General features: G+C 49.9%; 1 protein-coding gene across 1 annotated transcript in view; it reads left to right on the top strand.

Annotated features, from left to right (window-relative positions):
• The window catches only part of COL4A1 (collagen type IV alpha 1 chain), a 154,758-nt gene that overhangs the window by 84,817 nt on the left and 52,621 nt on the right, over window positions 1-17,320 (top strand). Inside the window, exons 3-16 of the mRNA XM_060636698.3 lie at window positions 6,364-6,453; window positions 6,543-6,587; window positions 7,876-7,920; window positions 8,028-8,090; window positions 8,574-8,627; window positions 9,009-9,035; window positions 10,921-11,004; window positions 11,089-11,151; window positions 13,149-13,184; window positions 14,125-14,166; window positions 15,560-15,646; window positions 16,106-16,132; window positions 16,286-16,336; window positions 17,102-17,146. Coding sequence (XP_060492681.3) covers window positions 6,364-6,453; window positions 6,543-6,587; window positions 7,876-7,920; window positions 8,028-8,090; window positions 8,574-8,627; window positions 9,009-9,035; window positions 10,921-11,004; window positions 11,089-11,151; window positions 13,149-13,184; window positions 14,125-14,166; window positions 15,560-15,646; window positions 16,106-16,132; window positions 16,286-16,336; window positions 17,102-17,146 — 759 coding nt within the window. The remainder of the gene's footprint in view (window positions 1-6,363; window positions 6,454-6,542; window positions 6,588-7,875; window positions 7,921-8,027; window positions 8,091-8,573; window positions 8,628-9,008; window positions 9,036-10,920; window positions 11,005-11,088; window positions 11,152-13,148; window positions 13,185-14,124; window positions 14,167-15,559; window positions 15,647-16,105; window positions 16,133-16,285; window positions 16,337-17,101; window positions 17,147-17,320) is intronic.

Consider the following 17,320-nt stretch of genomic DNA (forward strand, 5'->3'; position numbering starts at 1 on the left):
CCGCTGAAGATCCTGGCTACCGCTTATGGCTTTCGAGCATGTCCGCTGTCCGCAGTATTCAGCTCTAATTAGGGAGACATGTCAGGAAATTTTACAAGTCCTAGGGGCCTTTGGAAGATTTTAAGGTGGTTTTTTTGTTGTCGTTTTGTTTTTGTTTTTTTCTGCTAACAATTTGTCAGCACTTGATTTTGCTTTCTGGAAAGTTTTTCCCACTAGAAGGGGGAAGTCAGACGTTTGGCCCTTAGATGGCTGTAGGCGAGCAGTTTAAATTTATGAAGACGACACCTAGGACTCTTTCACGTTATTCTTGCGTTGAATGATGGTTCTGTAGAAAGTATTTCGTGAAGAACTCTCTGTAATTCCTTTTTTGTTTTCTTCCAAGTTGATGTACAAAGTGGATTTTTGCAGGTCAGAAGGTATCGAGGGTTCTGTTCGTTGCCAATGTTGATTAATCACACATCCATATTGTGTGCTCCCCTGCAACCGTCCTCCTGCTCGTTTTGTGTTACGCACGATTTGAGACTTTGGCTCCACCAGCTGGCTTCACGGCGGTGCTGAAATTCCAAGAATTGTGCTAGAGTGTATCGTGGGCTCAAATAATGTTTCAGTATCAGGATTTATCCAAAGGAAATCTGTCCTTGAACATGGAGACTTGGAGAAGTGCTGTATCTGTGGGCTGTCTGAAGCTGGGGAGCCATCAGCTGGGCCTAGGTGGGCCTTATCCACGAGAGGGATCCTCTCCGCAGGGTTGGGAATTCCTGCCCAGGAAGCCGGTGGCAGAATGACCCACGTAAAGCTGCAGAGGGGAAAGGGCTCCCAGCCAGCTGCTCTCCCACGGTTCAGCATGTAGGTCTGCCCCATTCTCCGTGCAGACCCGACCATCTGCAGCCCCAGAGTCATAAGCCTGGTGGTGGTCATGTGGCAAGAGGTGGGGTGGCGTTAGAAGAGGCAGGATGGGCCCAGAACCCTCCTAGGAATGGAATGGATCTGACAGCACATGAGGTCATGAACTCCAAGGTCACGGGTTGGGGATTTTTTTTTCCCCAACACGTTTCCGAGTCTTCTCTTCCCTTGAATTTGTAAAGGACGTTCTAGAAATGCCTTCGTTTCTAGAAACAACCTCTTGAATGCTCATCTTTACTCCCCCTCCATATATAATTGCTCAAGCTCTTAACACATATTTGCTGGAGAGCCACAATGTAAAGATTCTGAATATTGACCTTAAATTAATACACGCGTGTTCGTGTAGGAATCCAGGTACATGTCTCCTACTGCAAAGGAGAATCAGTCTTTACGTCCTCCTCTTTCGAAAGCGTGTTCAGGGCTCCAGCTGTGTATTTCCCCTCCCGCCGGGGCGCCAGGGCGGTAGTCCCACCACGATGGCAGGCCTCGTGGTGTGGGCGGAGCTCCCAGTGGGGCCTCGTCAGAGTTTTTCCAGGACCCCGTGACACTTCCCACCACTTTCCCACTGTCGGCATTCAGGAAATGGCCCCGCAGATGGTTGTTGGGCTCAGCAATTGCTCTTGTGGAATTTTTGGCCGAGTCCCCATGTCACCCATTGACTGACTGTGACCCGTCATTTGAAATCGTTTCCCCATCGCTGAATTCTTGGTGAGTCCTGGCTCCAAAAGTGAATGCTTTCATTCCTTCACTCATTTGCAGCTTTGCTTGGAAATGGAAGCCTCCAGGCGCCCAGTGACAGAAAGAAACAGCTGATCCGGGGTCCTGTCCTGATCACAGCTTGCTTTTTCTGTTGCTGCTTCGGCCGCAGGCACATAGGTCAGCCGGGGTTCCCATGGCGCCCGCATGGCTTCAGACCTGGAAAGGGGCCCCGTGGCCCAGTCACCACCCTGTACTACGCGTTAAGTTTCTAGGGCGCACACCCATACGAGCGTGGTTCGCTACTGGCTAGTTCATCCATCCGCTCAGCGATTTTAGCGAATTCAGAGAGGGTGCCGATCACGGTGAATTAATAAAACGATCTCACTGCATTTACTTCTAAGAGGTGGAAACCCAGCTACAAAATGTCTCCAACTGACACCGCTTGTGGGGTCTGTTCTGCTTTGTGATGGATGAACCCAAGCGTGTGGATGGCTCTACCCCCCTGCAGTCAGCCCTCCTGGGGCCAGGAAGCCTGGTGCTCTGGACACACTTTTCTTGTGCTTCTGTCCACTGTAAAGATCCTCGGTCATATCATTTTAGATGTGAAAACTTAATTTAAAATTTAACTAAAAGGATGTGATCCCATGCTGACGTTGAAACAGGCATGCTACGGCCTCTGATAGTAGGACTTGAAAGCTTACTCTAGGTTTATGTTGTGTTAACTTCAATGTTTGTGGTTCGTAACTGTATTACCCTTCGAAGTTAGAAGCTTTACAACTCTTCCAATTTCAGCCAACCAGGGGGCTTCGTTTGTATTTGGATTTTTCTGACTTGGACAGGAAGGGGTGTCACGTCCTAGCGTTGGAGTTCCATCTTGAGCTTGTTTCCATAAGCATTTTAAGAGGAAGGGGAGTAATTGATATTATAACAGAATCTTTTATCCTCCTATTTGATGGAGTTTTAAAAGTATGTCCTTGCTTTAGATAATACATACGTTATGCAAAATTTGTAAGTTACTCCATGCATGAAACTGTATTTCATGCCTAATTTAGAATGGCTAATTTCGATGCCAAGATTATTCTCCACGGCTGTATTCTTTCATCTTTATAATGATGGCATTTTGCTCTTCCTCTTCAAACTCTGAATTCCATCATTTGAGGACACATCGGTAATTGGTTCTGCTGTTGATGCATGGACGTTTTAAAATGAATCTAATACAGTTGCACTGACGTTGGAGAATAAAAGTATGAAATGCAATTGCATCCACACTTTTGTGTCATATTTTACCAGCTTCTCTGGTCTTCCCTCCATTGGAGATGCTCATTACTGTGATGAACAGTGGTTGGGGGTTCCATTTCTGCCCGGTACGGGTTAGGCGGCCACCATGGCCTTTTGGACCTTGCCTTGCTTAAAAAAAAATTTTTTTTAACGTTTATTCATTTTCGAGAGACAGAAAGAGACAGAGCGCGAGCAGGGGAGGGGCAGAGAGAGGGAGACACAGAATCTGAAGCAGGTTCCAGGCTCTGAGCTGTCAGCACAGAGCCCCGATGCAGGGGCTTGAACTCACTAACTGTGAGATCATGACCTGAGCTGAAGTCGGACGCTCGACCGACTGAGCCCCCCAGGCGCCCCTTGGCCTTTGCCTTTACCGCATCGTGGGGTGTAGATGACTTGGTCCTGTTTCTCAGGGACGCTGACGGCACAACCCCTCCTGCCTTGACCCCCAGTGTACGGGTGGCCACAGTCGAGGTCTTACTTCTACAGCTGCACTGCCTGTCTGCATCAGCCAACGCTTCCTACAATGACAGTGGGGATTTGCTGAAAGCTCAGAGGAGTAATTTGGCCTGCGTTCCACGCACGCTGTGTGCCAGCTAACTGTATAGCTGTTTGAACGTTTATCCTGTCTGCTGGCTCTGCTCGGGTGCCCATAATAGCCTTGGACGGGGCACGGGATATTGGATTATTCATGTGCACTCTTGTCTGAACAAAAAGAGTGGGAAAGTTAAAAAAAAATACGTGGGAGATAACAAGAACCATGTCAATGGAGGAGTCACTTCCTTCGTAGCTAGTTAATTCCAAAACTCTTGGGATATACGGATTGCTTAAGTGTTCCAGGGACATTTGGGAAAGAATGTGTTCTTGTGGTGCAAGCAAAGACTGGGAGTCTGATTTCTGTGTTCTGTTCCCAGCAGCGTGTAGGGGTCACCCGGTGACATGTGACAAGTCAGTTCCGTGTCAGAATCCTAACGTCCCTGTCTGTGAAATGGACATAAGAGGGGCTAACTTCACGTTGGTGAATCGTTCAACAGTTTGCTGGGAACCAGCTTGCTCTAGTGACCTAGAAAAACCATGCACTGTGGTGCAGGCTGACCTCATTTCTATTTTTGGCTTTAGCGCTGACTCAGTGAGAAACTTGCAGAACTCAGCGAATCTGGCTCTCGGCCTCCATGCGTTCCATGGTTAAAATGAGAATTATAAAGTCTTCTCTGCACTGGGTCTCATAGCGATAGAGCCAAATACTAATGAAGTTCTAAAAATATGCCACCAAATACATGGGAAGGCTCTTACATCGATGCGCCTCTCACACTTCCTTCCGATGTCCTATTAGGTTATCTGGGGAGACACAACTCGGTGTTCATATATTTTTCTCAGCCAGCTCTTGGCAGTTCAGTTCTATTCTGTTTCGGGTAGAATTTTCCCACATCCGAGTAGTAGCGAGGAGGTGGGCACGATGACGGAGCATCTCTATGGTCAGCGCTCTCTGTGGTTGGAGCCCACGGTTCATTATGTTTCAGTGTAAGAATGAATATATTTGAGTAGCTTTCCATGTGAACAGGTCCTGGTCTGAGAACGCTTTCCTTTGCCGGCTGTCCCAGTTCTCGGGAGGAGGAGCCAGCTGTGTCGAATCCCGTGCCGAGGGCTCCGGGCACGTTAGCATTTGCTCCTCTGGGTGGAGTCTCTGGGCGCTGCTGTCCTGAGGGCTGTCCCAGGCTGCATGGCTTAGTTTTCTTGAATCCCTTTACCATTTCATTGTGTCTTCTCGAGTTTGCACTCATCTGCACATTTGCTCACACGCTGCTTCTGGACTCCCGACTTCCACTTCCAGCTAATCCTGCGGTCCACGGGGGGGCGGCGGTGGAAGTCCCAAGCTCAGAGCCCCATTCTGAGCTTCTAAAAATGCAACAGGTGCTGAATTTGCCAGCAATGCCAGGACCGGCCAGTGGTGTGGAAAGAAGGGCAGATCCTAGACCCCTTGCCCTGTTTCCCTCCATCTGTACGACGGTGAAACTTTCCAGTAACTCTCGGGGACCTGCTCTTCTGGGGGTAAAATGCTTATGTTGTATACCGTATAGCTTGCCTGTTTAGTTTTGCTTTGGGCCGATATGACTTAGAAAGTACTGGGCGCTAAGTAATCCATAGGACCGTCTGCTTTTTCAAGTCAGCTGGCGATGGCTGTTTCATCTGCACCCTTTGTTCTGGAAGATTGCAGTGAAGTCCATGTACTGTGTAAAGCACACAAGTTTTCATGATTTCAGGTCGCGATTGTGGGTGATTTTATCTTGGCAGTCTGAGTGTGGCGATCTGCCTTCATTGTCGTGGCATCAGGTCACGGGCTCGCTGGTGCCTCTGGGAGAAATCCTGTTTCCGGGTCAAACGTCGACGTTCCTGCGTGCTCTTGTGCTGGTTGTATTTTTTTTTAGTTTCTTGTGCTCACACGACTGAGATCGCCCTCATCGCTGCCTGTTCCCCACCTTCCAGACTCAGTGACTCCTCTCTTTTCTTCACATACTTATTTTGTGTTCATCCTTCAAGCGCCAGCTTCGGACTCAGAACCCCAGACGTTTGGACCTTTCTTTTTCCTTTTTGAGTGTATTATGACCGCCTGCACATGCACTGAATGATAGTATTTTATATTTTTATTTTATTAAATTTTTTTAAATGTTTATTTATTATTTTTGAGAGAGAGATAGAGGGCAAGCAGGGGAGGGGCAGAGAGAGAGGGAGACAGAATCTGAAGTAGGCTCCAGGCTCCGAGCTGTCAGCACAGAGCCTGACTCGGGGCTCGAACTCATGAGCTGTGAGACCATGACCTGAGCCAAAGTCACATGCTTAATGGACTTAGCCACCCAGGCACCGCCCGCCCCCCCCACCCGCCATTGAATGATAGTATTTTAAAAACAATGTTTCTTATTTCTTTTTGCTCCAAGAGCATTGGCAGAGACTCTAATTAAACTTTGTGCCTTTGCAAACAAACACTTTTTAAGGACACTTTTGAAAGCCCATCGTCCGATTGTTGATTGCACAGAGAGGTCTCAGCATCTCGTGTGGAAGCTCACACCATGAGCTCTGCCTACACACCTCCTAGGAATCCGAAAGAAAACTGTGATGCTCTGCTTACAGATTCTCAGTGCCGCGTGTGCCGATAATAAGATCCCACTAGTTGAATGACAGCATAATCAATTCGGTGAAAAAAACCCAACTAGCCATTATTTTATTTACCCGGTAAGTTATTGAGCATTTAGAATATAGAACATAGAAAGCGTTGTCCCAGGTGTCGGAGGTAAACCCTCCTGTCCTCAAAGAGCTTGGCACGCACTGGAGAAAAGCCTCCTGGAATGGGAATTAGTTTGGAGCGTGGACCTTCAGGTGCCCGCAGGGACTTGTGCAGTGCTGGACGGTCGTGGCAGGGCTGAGTGCCGATCCCTTCCCTCCATTTCTGCCAGCGCACCTCCCGTCTGACCTGCTCCTTCTCCCCCGCAGGGCGAAAGAGGCCTCCCGGGCTTGCAGGGTGTCATCGGGTTCCCCGGGATGCAAGGACCGGAGGGGCCGCAGGGGCCCCCGGGACAGAAGGTAAGCTTGGCCGTGCCACTGCGGGGAGGAGGGTGTGAGTTTAAGGTGGTCCACGTTCTTGTCACGGTGGCACTTCTGTTTGCTTGCAGGGTGACACTGGAGAACCCGGACTGCCTGGAACAAAGGGCACAAGGGTGAGTACACCTGTCACCTAAGTCCGTGAGGCTGTGGTGATGCGTGATACAGTGACGCCTCCGCTTGAGGGCCCTTCACCCCTTCTCACCTCCCAGCAGCCCCGAGGGGCGCCCCCTCTGCCCCCCATCCTTGCCCGTCCATCTTCCCAGAGCTCCAACCGTGCGGGGCCGGGGGGCTGACGTGAGCCCCCTGCTCTGACCCCCGCCCTTGTGGTGGCTTTTCCCGTCGGTTCTGTTCTTCCAGAGGGTTCTCGCACACACCGTGTGCTTTGGGGGAGGGGCGATGACGTGTCTACAAGTCATGGAAGAAAAGGGCTGCCATTATCGAGAAAAGGGCGAACCTTCCCAGCGCTCACTTGGGTCTTCTTTCTTCACACTGCACTCTGGTTTTGCTCCTTCCATTCCTGGCAAATGCAAAGAGGAAGACCCCTGAAAGCACGTTCTGAAAGCAGAGAAACAGAGGCGCTGTAAACGTTTCATTCCGCTGTTCTGACACAGTCCCCGGCACCTTGGGCAGGAGGTAGAGGAAATGGCCCCGGGGGTGCCCGTGACGGAGCAGATCCAGACTTCCACTGGGAAGGACTGGCCTGCCCCCCCCCCCTCCCCCAGTGAACCAAGTTCTCTTACAAATGCTTCTTCCCAGCAGTTTGCGATTTTAATGTAAATTGTGTCTATATTTATATACACATAACTTGTATGCGTTTGCACGTATACTACGTATATAACGTGTATGTTTACATACATACTACACACATAATAAAGAATATATTTTACCTACAAATCACGAAGTGTGGAATGAGGACAGGGTTATTTTGTGGCTGTGCAGCCTTGGTCTTAGAAGTACAGTAAAACCTTGGTTTGTGAGCATAATTCCTTCTGGAAACACACTTGTCATCCAAAGCACTCGTGTATCAAAGTGGATTTCAAGAACCACAGGCTCAGTTGTGATCACGTGACATTCGGTGTCACGAATGACTCGTATTGCAAGACACCACTCGTTTATCAAGTTAAACTGTATTAGAGGTGTTTGCTCATCTTGTGGAACCCTCTCAGAACCAGTGACTTGCAAGCCAAGGTTTTGCTGTAATTAGCGTCAGCTTTTGGTATAGAGTTGCTGCTTCCGGGGGCCAGGCCCTCAGCTGCCTGCCCCCAGAATGCAATGTGTGCTTAGGGTGGATGCTCTGAGCCCCAGCGACAAGGGTGTGACACCCTCAGCCAGGTAGGTGTGGTGGGAGGAGACGAGGGTCCCCCCGGCTCACTGCACTCTCTCTCATTTCCATCCTTACAGGGACCCCCAGGAGCATCAGGTTACCCGGGAAACCCAGGACTTCCTGTATGTATCTAACTTCCTGTATGCTTCCTTAACGAGACTTCTGATGTGCGTGACCCCACCATCATGTGATCCTCTGTTCTGGCTACTTTTCACTTTGTTAATTGCAGGGTATTCCCGGCCAAGATGGCCCCCCCGGTCCTCCAGGTATCCCCGGATGCAATGGAACAAAGGTAAATTTGGAACACAGACCCTTCCTCCCGTGCTCTGGTTACCCGACTCGTGTTGAGAAGTCCTATGACACGGTTTTCGTTGCCACAGATGGAAAGCTGTTCGCCTTAAAGTGTCCTTTAATTGATGAGGAAATCAGTTAAATATTGCGAAATATTTAATATTCGCAAAAGGCAAAGCTGTGCCTTTTCTGAGGACTCTTACCTGCGATTGCTATAAACACTAAATTTCTTGCCTCTAATCTGTTGCTGAAGCAAATAAGGAAATGTTATTATTATCCCTTGTCCCTATCCGTTATATTCTCATGTGTATTTCTCCTGTCACCAAGTGGCACTGAGCAGGGTAGCTGCCAACAGGTAGTTGTTAGGGGGTCCCAACAAGTGAAGGATCTGTGAAGGGAAGGACAGAGTACCTGGTGTGGGCGTCTGGGAGGATGTGCTGTGTGCCTGGCCACACACCCGAGTGACTTTCTGCTGTCCCCTCAGGGCGAGCCAGGGCCTCTGGGGCCTCCAGGTTTGCCTGGATTCACTGGAAATCCCGTGAGTATAGCATCGTTTCTTTCTTCGGTTATAATTCTTCTTTTCTTGGGGCACCTGGGTGGCTCAGTCAGTTAAGTGTCCCGACATCAGCTCAGATCATGATCTCGCGGTTCATGGGTTCAAGCCCCGTGTCGGGCTCTGGGCTGACAGCTCAGAGCCTGGAGCCTGCTTCCTATTCCATGTCTCCCTCTCTCTCTGCCCCTCTCTTACTCGCACACTCCCACTATCTTTCTCAAATATAAACAAACATTAAAAAATATTTGAAAAAAAATTCTCTTCTTCACTTTCTTTCCCTTTTTTTTTTTTTTTTTTTGCACTTCTGTCCTAATGCTAATGCTGTTTTGAGAGAAACAAAACTAATACCAGCCTTTTCTTTTATAGGGACCACCAGGGTTACCAGGAATGAAGGTACGTACTTACACTCGACTGGGTTCATCACGGGTGCCTATATAGCAGATGCTGTAGACACAGCTTTACTGTATGTTCCCGGGTCTACTGGTGGCCTGGTGATGCGTTTGTCTAAACCCTGCTCTGTTCAAAGAGTGTCTGAGTCCTAGGCACAAACTTAAATTTTGGGAGGTAAACTTTAGACACCAGGTGCAGTTTCTGAATCGGAAATAAGCAGAAACGGGAGCATGGTGCGATGTGAGTGATGTGAGTCCAGTCCAGATTAATTGTCTGTGTAGACAGACTGGGTGACACTCCTCTTCCAGAGCCGTGGGCAGAAACACTCAGACTGTTACCGTGTTTAATCTCTGTGGTTTCACTTGAATACCACCATCTTGTTCTGTGGCCTGTGATCTGGAGACACTGTCTTATAAGTTCTGTAATTCCTGCAGGAAGACCCCAGTTACTTTAGGTGAGACCCTTGGTGTGCTGCCCACCCCCCTTATTCAGAGCCAAACCATGGGCTTCGTCAGCTTGATAGTCCCTGTGTCAGGGTGGCCCCGGACCCTCTGTACATGGTGAGGAGGAGAAGCCCTGAGCCCCTCCTGCTGCGGCGTCCAGAATAACGGGTCCCTGTCCTTTATCCACACTCGCACCTTGAGCAAGCGCGGAGTGAATCCGTGCAGGTGCTCAGCTCTGTCCCAGCCCCTCCAGCATTCTTCTCTGGGACTGGGGAGGGGGGGAGGCAAAAGGAACCTGGCCCATGGGTCCTGCCCAGACAGGTGGGCGGTGCTGTGGCCGGGGGCTGTGGTCACACCAAGATGACTCAAAGCATGTGCCCACTCCCCACCCCTGTGCATGCCGCAGAGCAGTTTGGGGGGCAGGGGCATCTGGGTGTTGAGAGCAGCCCTGTAAAAGGACAAGTTCCAGTTTTTTTTTCAACAGCCACACTGCAGACGACCACATATCTGAATGAGGTGGAGTGTCCCTGTGTCCCTGTGTCCCTGAGAAAACCTGAGAAATAGAATCCTCACGTTAGTCCTGTATTTTAGTCGGGGCTCTGCAGAGAAGCAGAACCAGTAGGGTGTGTGTGTGGAGTGTGTGTTTGCACACGTACAGGCACAGACGTACATCCTGGTAGAGGGGTTTACTTTAAGGAATTGCATGATTGTGGGGGCCTGGCGAGTCCAGAATCCGCAGGAGAGCATCCTGGAGGCCCGGGGAAGAGCCAGGGTCCCAGTTCAAAGACTGTCTGGAGACAGAATTTCCTCTTCTTGGGGGAGGTCAGGGTTTTTGGTTTGTTTTTTTTTTTTCCCTTCCTCTTGAGGCCTTCAGCTGATTGGACGAGGCCCACCCACATTAAGAGGAATAATTTATTTTACTCAGAGGCTTCTGATGTAAATGGTTATCTTATCTTAAAAATACCTTCCCAGGGACATCCAGACTGGGGCTTAACTGAACATCTGGGTACTGTGGCCTGGCCAAGCAGACACATGAAATCACAGCCTGTTTTATACAGATGCTCATCCTGGGTCTGTTTGTGAAAGATAAGCCTTATCGCATGAGAACAGATGGAGCCTCGGCCCCGATCTGCGCTCTGTCTTCAGGCGTGGGGCACGGCCACGCACAAGCGGGGGGCTCCTCGTGTGACGCCTCCACATCCAGTCCTGGCGCAGCCGAGTCCAGCTAAGCGTGGAGCTTGACGCTGGCCATGGAGGCAGTGGCAGTGAACATGGCGAACGTGGACATGGCCAGTGCGCGTATTTCAAGCGTAGATGGGCTCTCAATCCCAGACACGGGCTGATTCGGCACCACTAACGCTCGCCTCTTACGCAACGGGTTCTCGGTTTCTTTCTATGAATATCAGTTTTCGTGACTTTCTTTCCTTTTTTTGCTCATCCCCTAGGGGGATCCAGGTGAAATAATTGGCCACGTGCCTGGGACCCTGTTGAAAGGCGAAAGAGGATTTCCCGGACTCCCAGGAGCACCAGTAAGCGTTTGCTAAATCACCAGAAGCACATGCGGTGTCTCTTCCTGGCTCCCATCTCATTCTCGCGTTTTCACTAAATTGCAGGGCTCGCCGGGACTGCCAGGGCTGCAAGGTCCTGTCGGCCCCCCGGGATTTACCGGACCACCAGTAAGTTTGGGGGAGGATGTCTCTTGGAGTCGCTCATTCAGTGAACAGCACTGTGTTTGTGAAAATAAATCCGATTTCTTGAAACCTTTACAGCGTCGCGATCTCTCTTAATTTGGATCGGGAGAGAGAGCTTCTTGGGAAGATGTGTGGCTGGCACTTGGGGTCCCTGGGGAAAACGATGGCAGCCGTAGTGCAGGCCAGGTCGTCCCCCACACACGGCACCCTCGCTGGTGGAGGGGCTGGGGGGCTGCCGATGATACTGTGGCTGGAGGAGGCCGAGCTCAGAGCTGGACAAGGCAGCCTGTGCCCTGCCCGCGGACGCATAGGAACAGTTATCCCAGAGGGCCCGGCTTCGCGGGCGGCTGTGGACACAGACCGGGCGGCGGCGGGGACTGCGCCATGCTTGTGATAAAGGGCGAGCACCTGAGACAGCCCCCCGGAGGCTCCGCTCCCTGCCTGCCTCCTGCACAGCCCGTGATTCCCAGGAGGAGGGCCCATGTCCCCCACTCGTACCGTTTGGGAGCACGAGACACTTGGCAGTAACAACACTTCCCTACTTGTCAAGTGCCTTGTGCCCTGGCGATGAGTAATGCACCACGGTGTGCCGTCCTTGCCCGCCCGCCTGCCGGTCCTTCGGGCCTTTTGGTTCACCTCCCACCCTCCCTCCTTCCTTCCTCCTCTCTCCCTCCCCTCTCCCTCCCTCCTTCCTTCCTTCCTTCCTCCCTCCTCCCTCCCTTCCTTCCTCCCTTCCTTCCTCCCTCCCTCCTCCCTCCCTTCCTTCCTCCCTCCCTCCCTCCTCCTCTCTTTCTCCCTCCCTCCCTCCTCCTCCTCTCCCTCCCTCCCTCCTTCCTCCCTCCCTCCCTCCTCCCTCCCTCCCTTCCTCCCTCCCTCCTCTCTTTCTCCTTCCGTCCCTCCCTCCTCCTCCCTCCCGCCTCCTCTCTTTCTCCTTCCATCCCTCCCTCCTCCTCCCTCCCTCCTCCTCTCTTTCTCCCTCCCTCCCTCCTCCTCCTCTCCCTCCCTCCCTCCTCCTCCTCTCCCTCCCTCCCTCCTTCCTTCTTTCCTCCCTCTCTCCCTCCTCCTTTCCTCCCTCCCTCCCTCCCTCCTTCCTTCTTTCCTCCCTCTCTCCCTCCTCCTTTCCTCCCTTCCTTCTCCCTCCTTCTTTCCTCCTCCTCCTCTCTCTCCCTCCCTCCCTCCTCCCTCCCCCTCCCTCCCTCTTCCATCCCTCCTTCCTTCCTCCTCCTCTCCCTCCCTCTCTCCCTCCTTCCTTCCTCCCTCCCTCCCTCCTCCTCTCCCTCCCTCTCTCCTTCCTTCCTCCCTGCTTCTTTCCTCCTCTTCCTCTCTCCCTCCTTCCTTCTTTCCTTCTTCCTTCCCCCCCACCCTCCTCCCTCCCTTTCTTCTTCCCTCCCTTTGACCCTTCCTTCCTTCCTTTCTTCCAAATCCAGCAACTCTAATGTCCATTCTTGCAAAAGTAACCTCTTTTATATTCTTGCAAATAAATGGACTCATTTTTGTGAAAGAGAATGACTAGGCTTTTTTTTTTAATGATTAAAAAGCATTCTGAAATTTTGCTGCAAACACAGGAAGGTTTTTACTTCACTACAGTCTATGCACTTGAAGAAATCATTCAACTTTTTAAGATAAGTAGTTATATCCAAAGTGGACAAATGCTACGTTATTTCCAACCTGGAAACCCCAGCGCTCTCAGAGAGTTTGGCTGATAATTTAAGTCATCACCTGTTAGCCGGGCACATTGTTGGGTCAGTGGATTTCACAGGGAAGTGCCTAAGATTCTGAGGTGTTTACATCCCTGGTAATTATTGGCCTGGACTAATTCCTAGTTATTTTCAAAATTTTATAGATCCAAAGCACAGGAATAAAATTTAAATATTTAACAAATATCATATTAATCGTGGGAATCTTAAGATAACCTCATTAAAAAGCATTTAAAGCTTACCAGGGTTATGAATGATATTTAATTAAAATGCTCTTTTTTACAGGGCCCTCCAGGTCCTCCTGGCCCTCCAGGTGAAAAGGTAAATATATTTTTCATTTGAATTTCTTCAGCATTTGTATAAGACTACCACAAAATCACCATAACTTGCTGTTTAGTCTCTGTAAACAGTTTGAGGAAGTTATTTTTTTTGTCTCTATTTAACATCTGTCTACCCACCTGCCCATGTATCTGTATACCCATCCCTCTATCTATCCATCTGTCATGCATCCATCCATCGTCTGTCCATCTGTCTGCCTGTCCATCCATCTGTCTGCCTACCTGTCCACCCATCCATCCATCTATCCACTCATCCATTTCCATCTATCCATCCATCTGCCTCTCTGTTCATCTGTCTATCAATCATCTATCCATCTCTCTGTCTGTCTATCTGATCTATCCATCTGTTCTGTCTTTCCTTTCACCAGTCCCTTACTTTGGAATCATTGATCTTTCCTTTAGTTTTCTATAGTCACATTTTATTTTATTTTATTTTATTTTGTTTTGTTTTGTTTTATTTTATTTTATTTTATTTTATTTTATTTTATTTATTTTTGAGACAGAGAAAGACAGGGCATGAACGGGGGAGGGGCAGAGAGAGAGGGAGACACAGAATCGGAAGCAGGCTCCGGGCTCCGAGCCATCAGCCCAGAACCCGACACGGGGCTCGAACTCACGGACCGCGAGATCATGACCTGAGCTGAAGTCGGACGCTTAATCGACTGAGCCACCCAGGCGCCCGTATAGTCACATTTTAAAAACCTTAAATTAAAAAAAAAAAAGTTTTATAGAATTCGTTTTCAATAATACTTTAAAAAACGTTTTTAATAGCCACTGAATACAGCAGGACACAACTTTGTGGAAAATGTTATGATACTTGTTGGAAGCAGCTCCTGCCTTGACCCCACCTTATCATTACATTTTGTGTGATTTTGAGCAAAGTGGACAACTCGAATAATGGAAGCCTAATTTTTAATCTACAGGGGCAAATGGGCTTAAGTTTCCAAGGCCCAAAGGGCGACAAGGTGAGTACACGTGGCTCTGGACTGTTGTCATGTTTATTTTTTATTTTTTTTAACTTATTTATTTATTTTGAGAGACAGCGGGAGCAGAGGAGAGGGTGAGAGAGAGAATCCCAAGCAGGCTCCGTGCTGTCAGCACAGTGCCTGATGTGGGACTCACACTCACACCCATGAGATCATGACCCGAGCTGAAATCAAGAGTCGGATGTTCAAGCAACTGAGCCCCCCAGGCGTCCCATGGAGTGTCGTCATGTTTAAAATCACAGTTGTAGGGATGATAGAATTTCAGCCTCTGGACCTCCTCTTGGACCTTCCTAACCACAGTTCCCCTACTCTGCATGTTCTTGAATTTATTAGTGTTTTCCTTAAAATCCATGGCTAGAAGTCACTGAGGTTTTCTACGTGTGGTCTGACCAGCAGAGAACACAAGGCCATTCTAGTTCTAGTTCCCTGTGCGTTGAATTCAATCAGAATGTTCCCTGGCAGTGATAAAGCCAGGCCCAGACTTTATTATAAAAGAGGCACATTTAGGACTTGGGCGTTAGTGGTACAGCTATACTAAACCCTGCAGAGATGGAAGGCCGTCATACGAGCCGGGAGAGGCAGGGAGGCAGAGACTGGAGCAGGGGAGAAGGGAGGCCAGCGGTGGCTCCCTGATCCTCCAGTGATCTCTCCACCAGTTTCCCTGCGTCAGAGTAGCCACATGGGTACCAGCCAAGTGGGGATTCTGGGCCTGTGACAGCACCTGCCGCGGCCCACATTCTTCTCCATCGGAGCCCAAGTCGGTGTAGAGACCACCACCGGTGGGTGCCAGGTGCACCAGAGGCCTGGGCAGGTCTGGGCTGACCTGTGGCCTCCATGTTTCACCCCAGATTTGGTCCAGTCTTTCCATAAACCTCCGAGGAAGGTGACCCTGCAAATTGAGTGTTTTGGATCTCACTCATCGTGCGATGACTGGGATTCTCTGTACTTCTGGTTGCGTCCAGCTGTCAGAGTTCCCGAGGGAGAACATTCCCGATGGTTCCCTTCCTTTTCGTGCCCCTAAAGATACGTCCTTTCCTCTCAGGCTGTGTTAGCAGTCTGTGACCCTTCCCTCCATGCCATCAAAATGCGGGAGGACAGCCTCTGTGTCCTGCTACGTATGCATGTACCGCAGAAGTGCATGTGCGGTCCTCACGTATGCACGCATGCAGAGATGTCTCATAGATGTTCAGGTTCCATTCCTATTACCTGAGGTAGTGGCTTTCCTGACCCCTGAGAGGTGAGAGTCTCCTGGCTTCGTGTCCTTAATGTACCATCTTCCTACTGACACTGCGTTTTATGCTGAGACGGGGATAGATTAGAACAGAGTTTGATTACCTTTTTGCAAACCAGATGTTCTATTTTGCCTCACCAGGGTGACCAAGGGGTCAGTGGGCCCCCGGGGGTTCCAGGACAAGCTCAGGTTCAAGAAAAAGGAGACTTTGCCACTAAAGGAGAGAAGGTAGGAGACGGACTTTCTTAGGTGAATGCTGGCTTTCGAATTTGGGACAAATTGGAGGGATGCAGAGAAAACAGGTTTATAGATTGTCCGTCCCGCAAAATATGAGCATAGGGGGAGCAGAGGCAGCTGAACTGGGTTGGGGCAAGGCTGAGCTCCACATGGGGGCTTCTTAGATGCACCAGGTTGAGGCCAGGCTGGGTCTGCAGCAGGGACAGAGGCTGAGGGTGAGGGCGGAGGGTCCCAGCTGCCGTGGATCGAGCATAATGACGTGGTCTTCCTAAAGCCACACCCTTCTGGGAGTTAGGACACGAACATGGGAGACCAAAGAGAATTTCCTTGTTGATGTATCGGGAAAAGGCATTGCTTTCCTTTTCCATGTTCAGTGTGGTGTGTCAAGATCGATACAACCGTTAATCCTGATGGCTCACTCTCTTGCTCTCTTTTTAAAACTTCTTTTAGGGTCAGAAAGGTGAACCTGGATTTCAGGTAAGGCCCACATTCCTATTTGTTTATCATCATTTTGTGGGAATGCTCACGAAGTGTTGGGTTGAAGTTACGAATTTCTTCACCTTCAGTATAATATCGACTCAATTGAATATTTTACTTAAATGTCCTAATGAATCTTTCTGTTCTTTCAAGGGAATGCCAGGGGTTGGAGAGAAAGGGGAGCCCGGAAAGCCAGGGCCCCGAGTAAGTGCCTCCCAAGCCCTTCTGTTCCTGACTGTAAACTCATGCTCCTCCCTTTCCTAGAATCCCAGACTTACAGAAACACGAGTGGAAGAGGTCTGTCCTCTCCGGAAGGGCTTTCTCGAAGCCCTTGTAGCAGGAAGGAGGAGGCCACCTCCACCTGAAAATCCCCCCGGCAAGGCTGAGGCCTCCCACCGCAGAGAGCTGGGGCTGGGGGGCTCTCTGGACAGCTACCCGCCTGCTGGCTTCTCACTGAAAGCCCCTGGTCCTCTTGCGCGGAGTGCCAGGTGCTCTTTTTGGCTGCCTCCTGAGCCTGCTCGGGGCTCCGCCCGGAGCCCAGACTGCATGGCCTAGACGTGAGGTGTTCCGATGCTTCCCACCCCTGAATCCTGGGGACGGGAGACCCACCCGCTTGTAGCGGCCTGAGCCCATCCTGCTCCTACCCTGAAAATGATGCGTGCAGACCCCCATTAAAATGAGTCCTCTGCCTACCTGCCACCGGCCCCTTGCCATTCAGAAAACCTCTCTGCTGTTAGCTCTGTCGCCAAATGTAACGGTTATCTTGGGAGATTTGGGGCTACTCCGGCTCCCTTTTCTAAAAACTGGAAAGTCCTCTTTGGCTGTCACTGCACAGTTATTCTCTGTATACCGCATTACTCGTTAGTGTGGTGTGGGCAGCTAGCTCATGTAGGGGTTCAGAGCCTTGGTGTTAGAGCGTATTTATTGTTATTTTTATGAAATTCTAACGTCTAAATCTTTATTGTACAGGGAAAACCTGGCAAAGATGGTGAAAAAGGAGAAAAAGGGAGTCCAGTAAGCATTTCTCTGTAATTTCCTTTCTTTCTTTCTTTCTTTCTTTCGAAAGGGAAAGACTTTTTTTTATTTAAGAAAAATTTTTTTTGATGTATTTTTGAGAGAGAGAGAGACAGAGTGTGAGCTGGGGAGGGTCACAGAGAGAGAGATACAGAATCTGAAGCAGGCTCCAGG

Source organism: Panthera onca, chromosome A1 (genome assembly GCF_046562875.1).
Source record: "Panthera onca isolate mPanOnc1 chromosome A1, mPanOnc1 haplotype 2, whole genome shotgun sequence".
Taxonomy (NCBI): Eukaryota; Metazoa; Chordata; class Mammalia; order Carnivora; family Felidae; genus Panthera; species Panthera onca.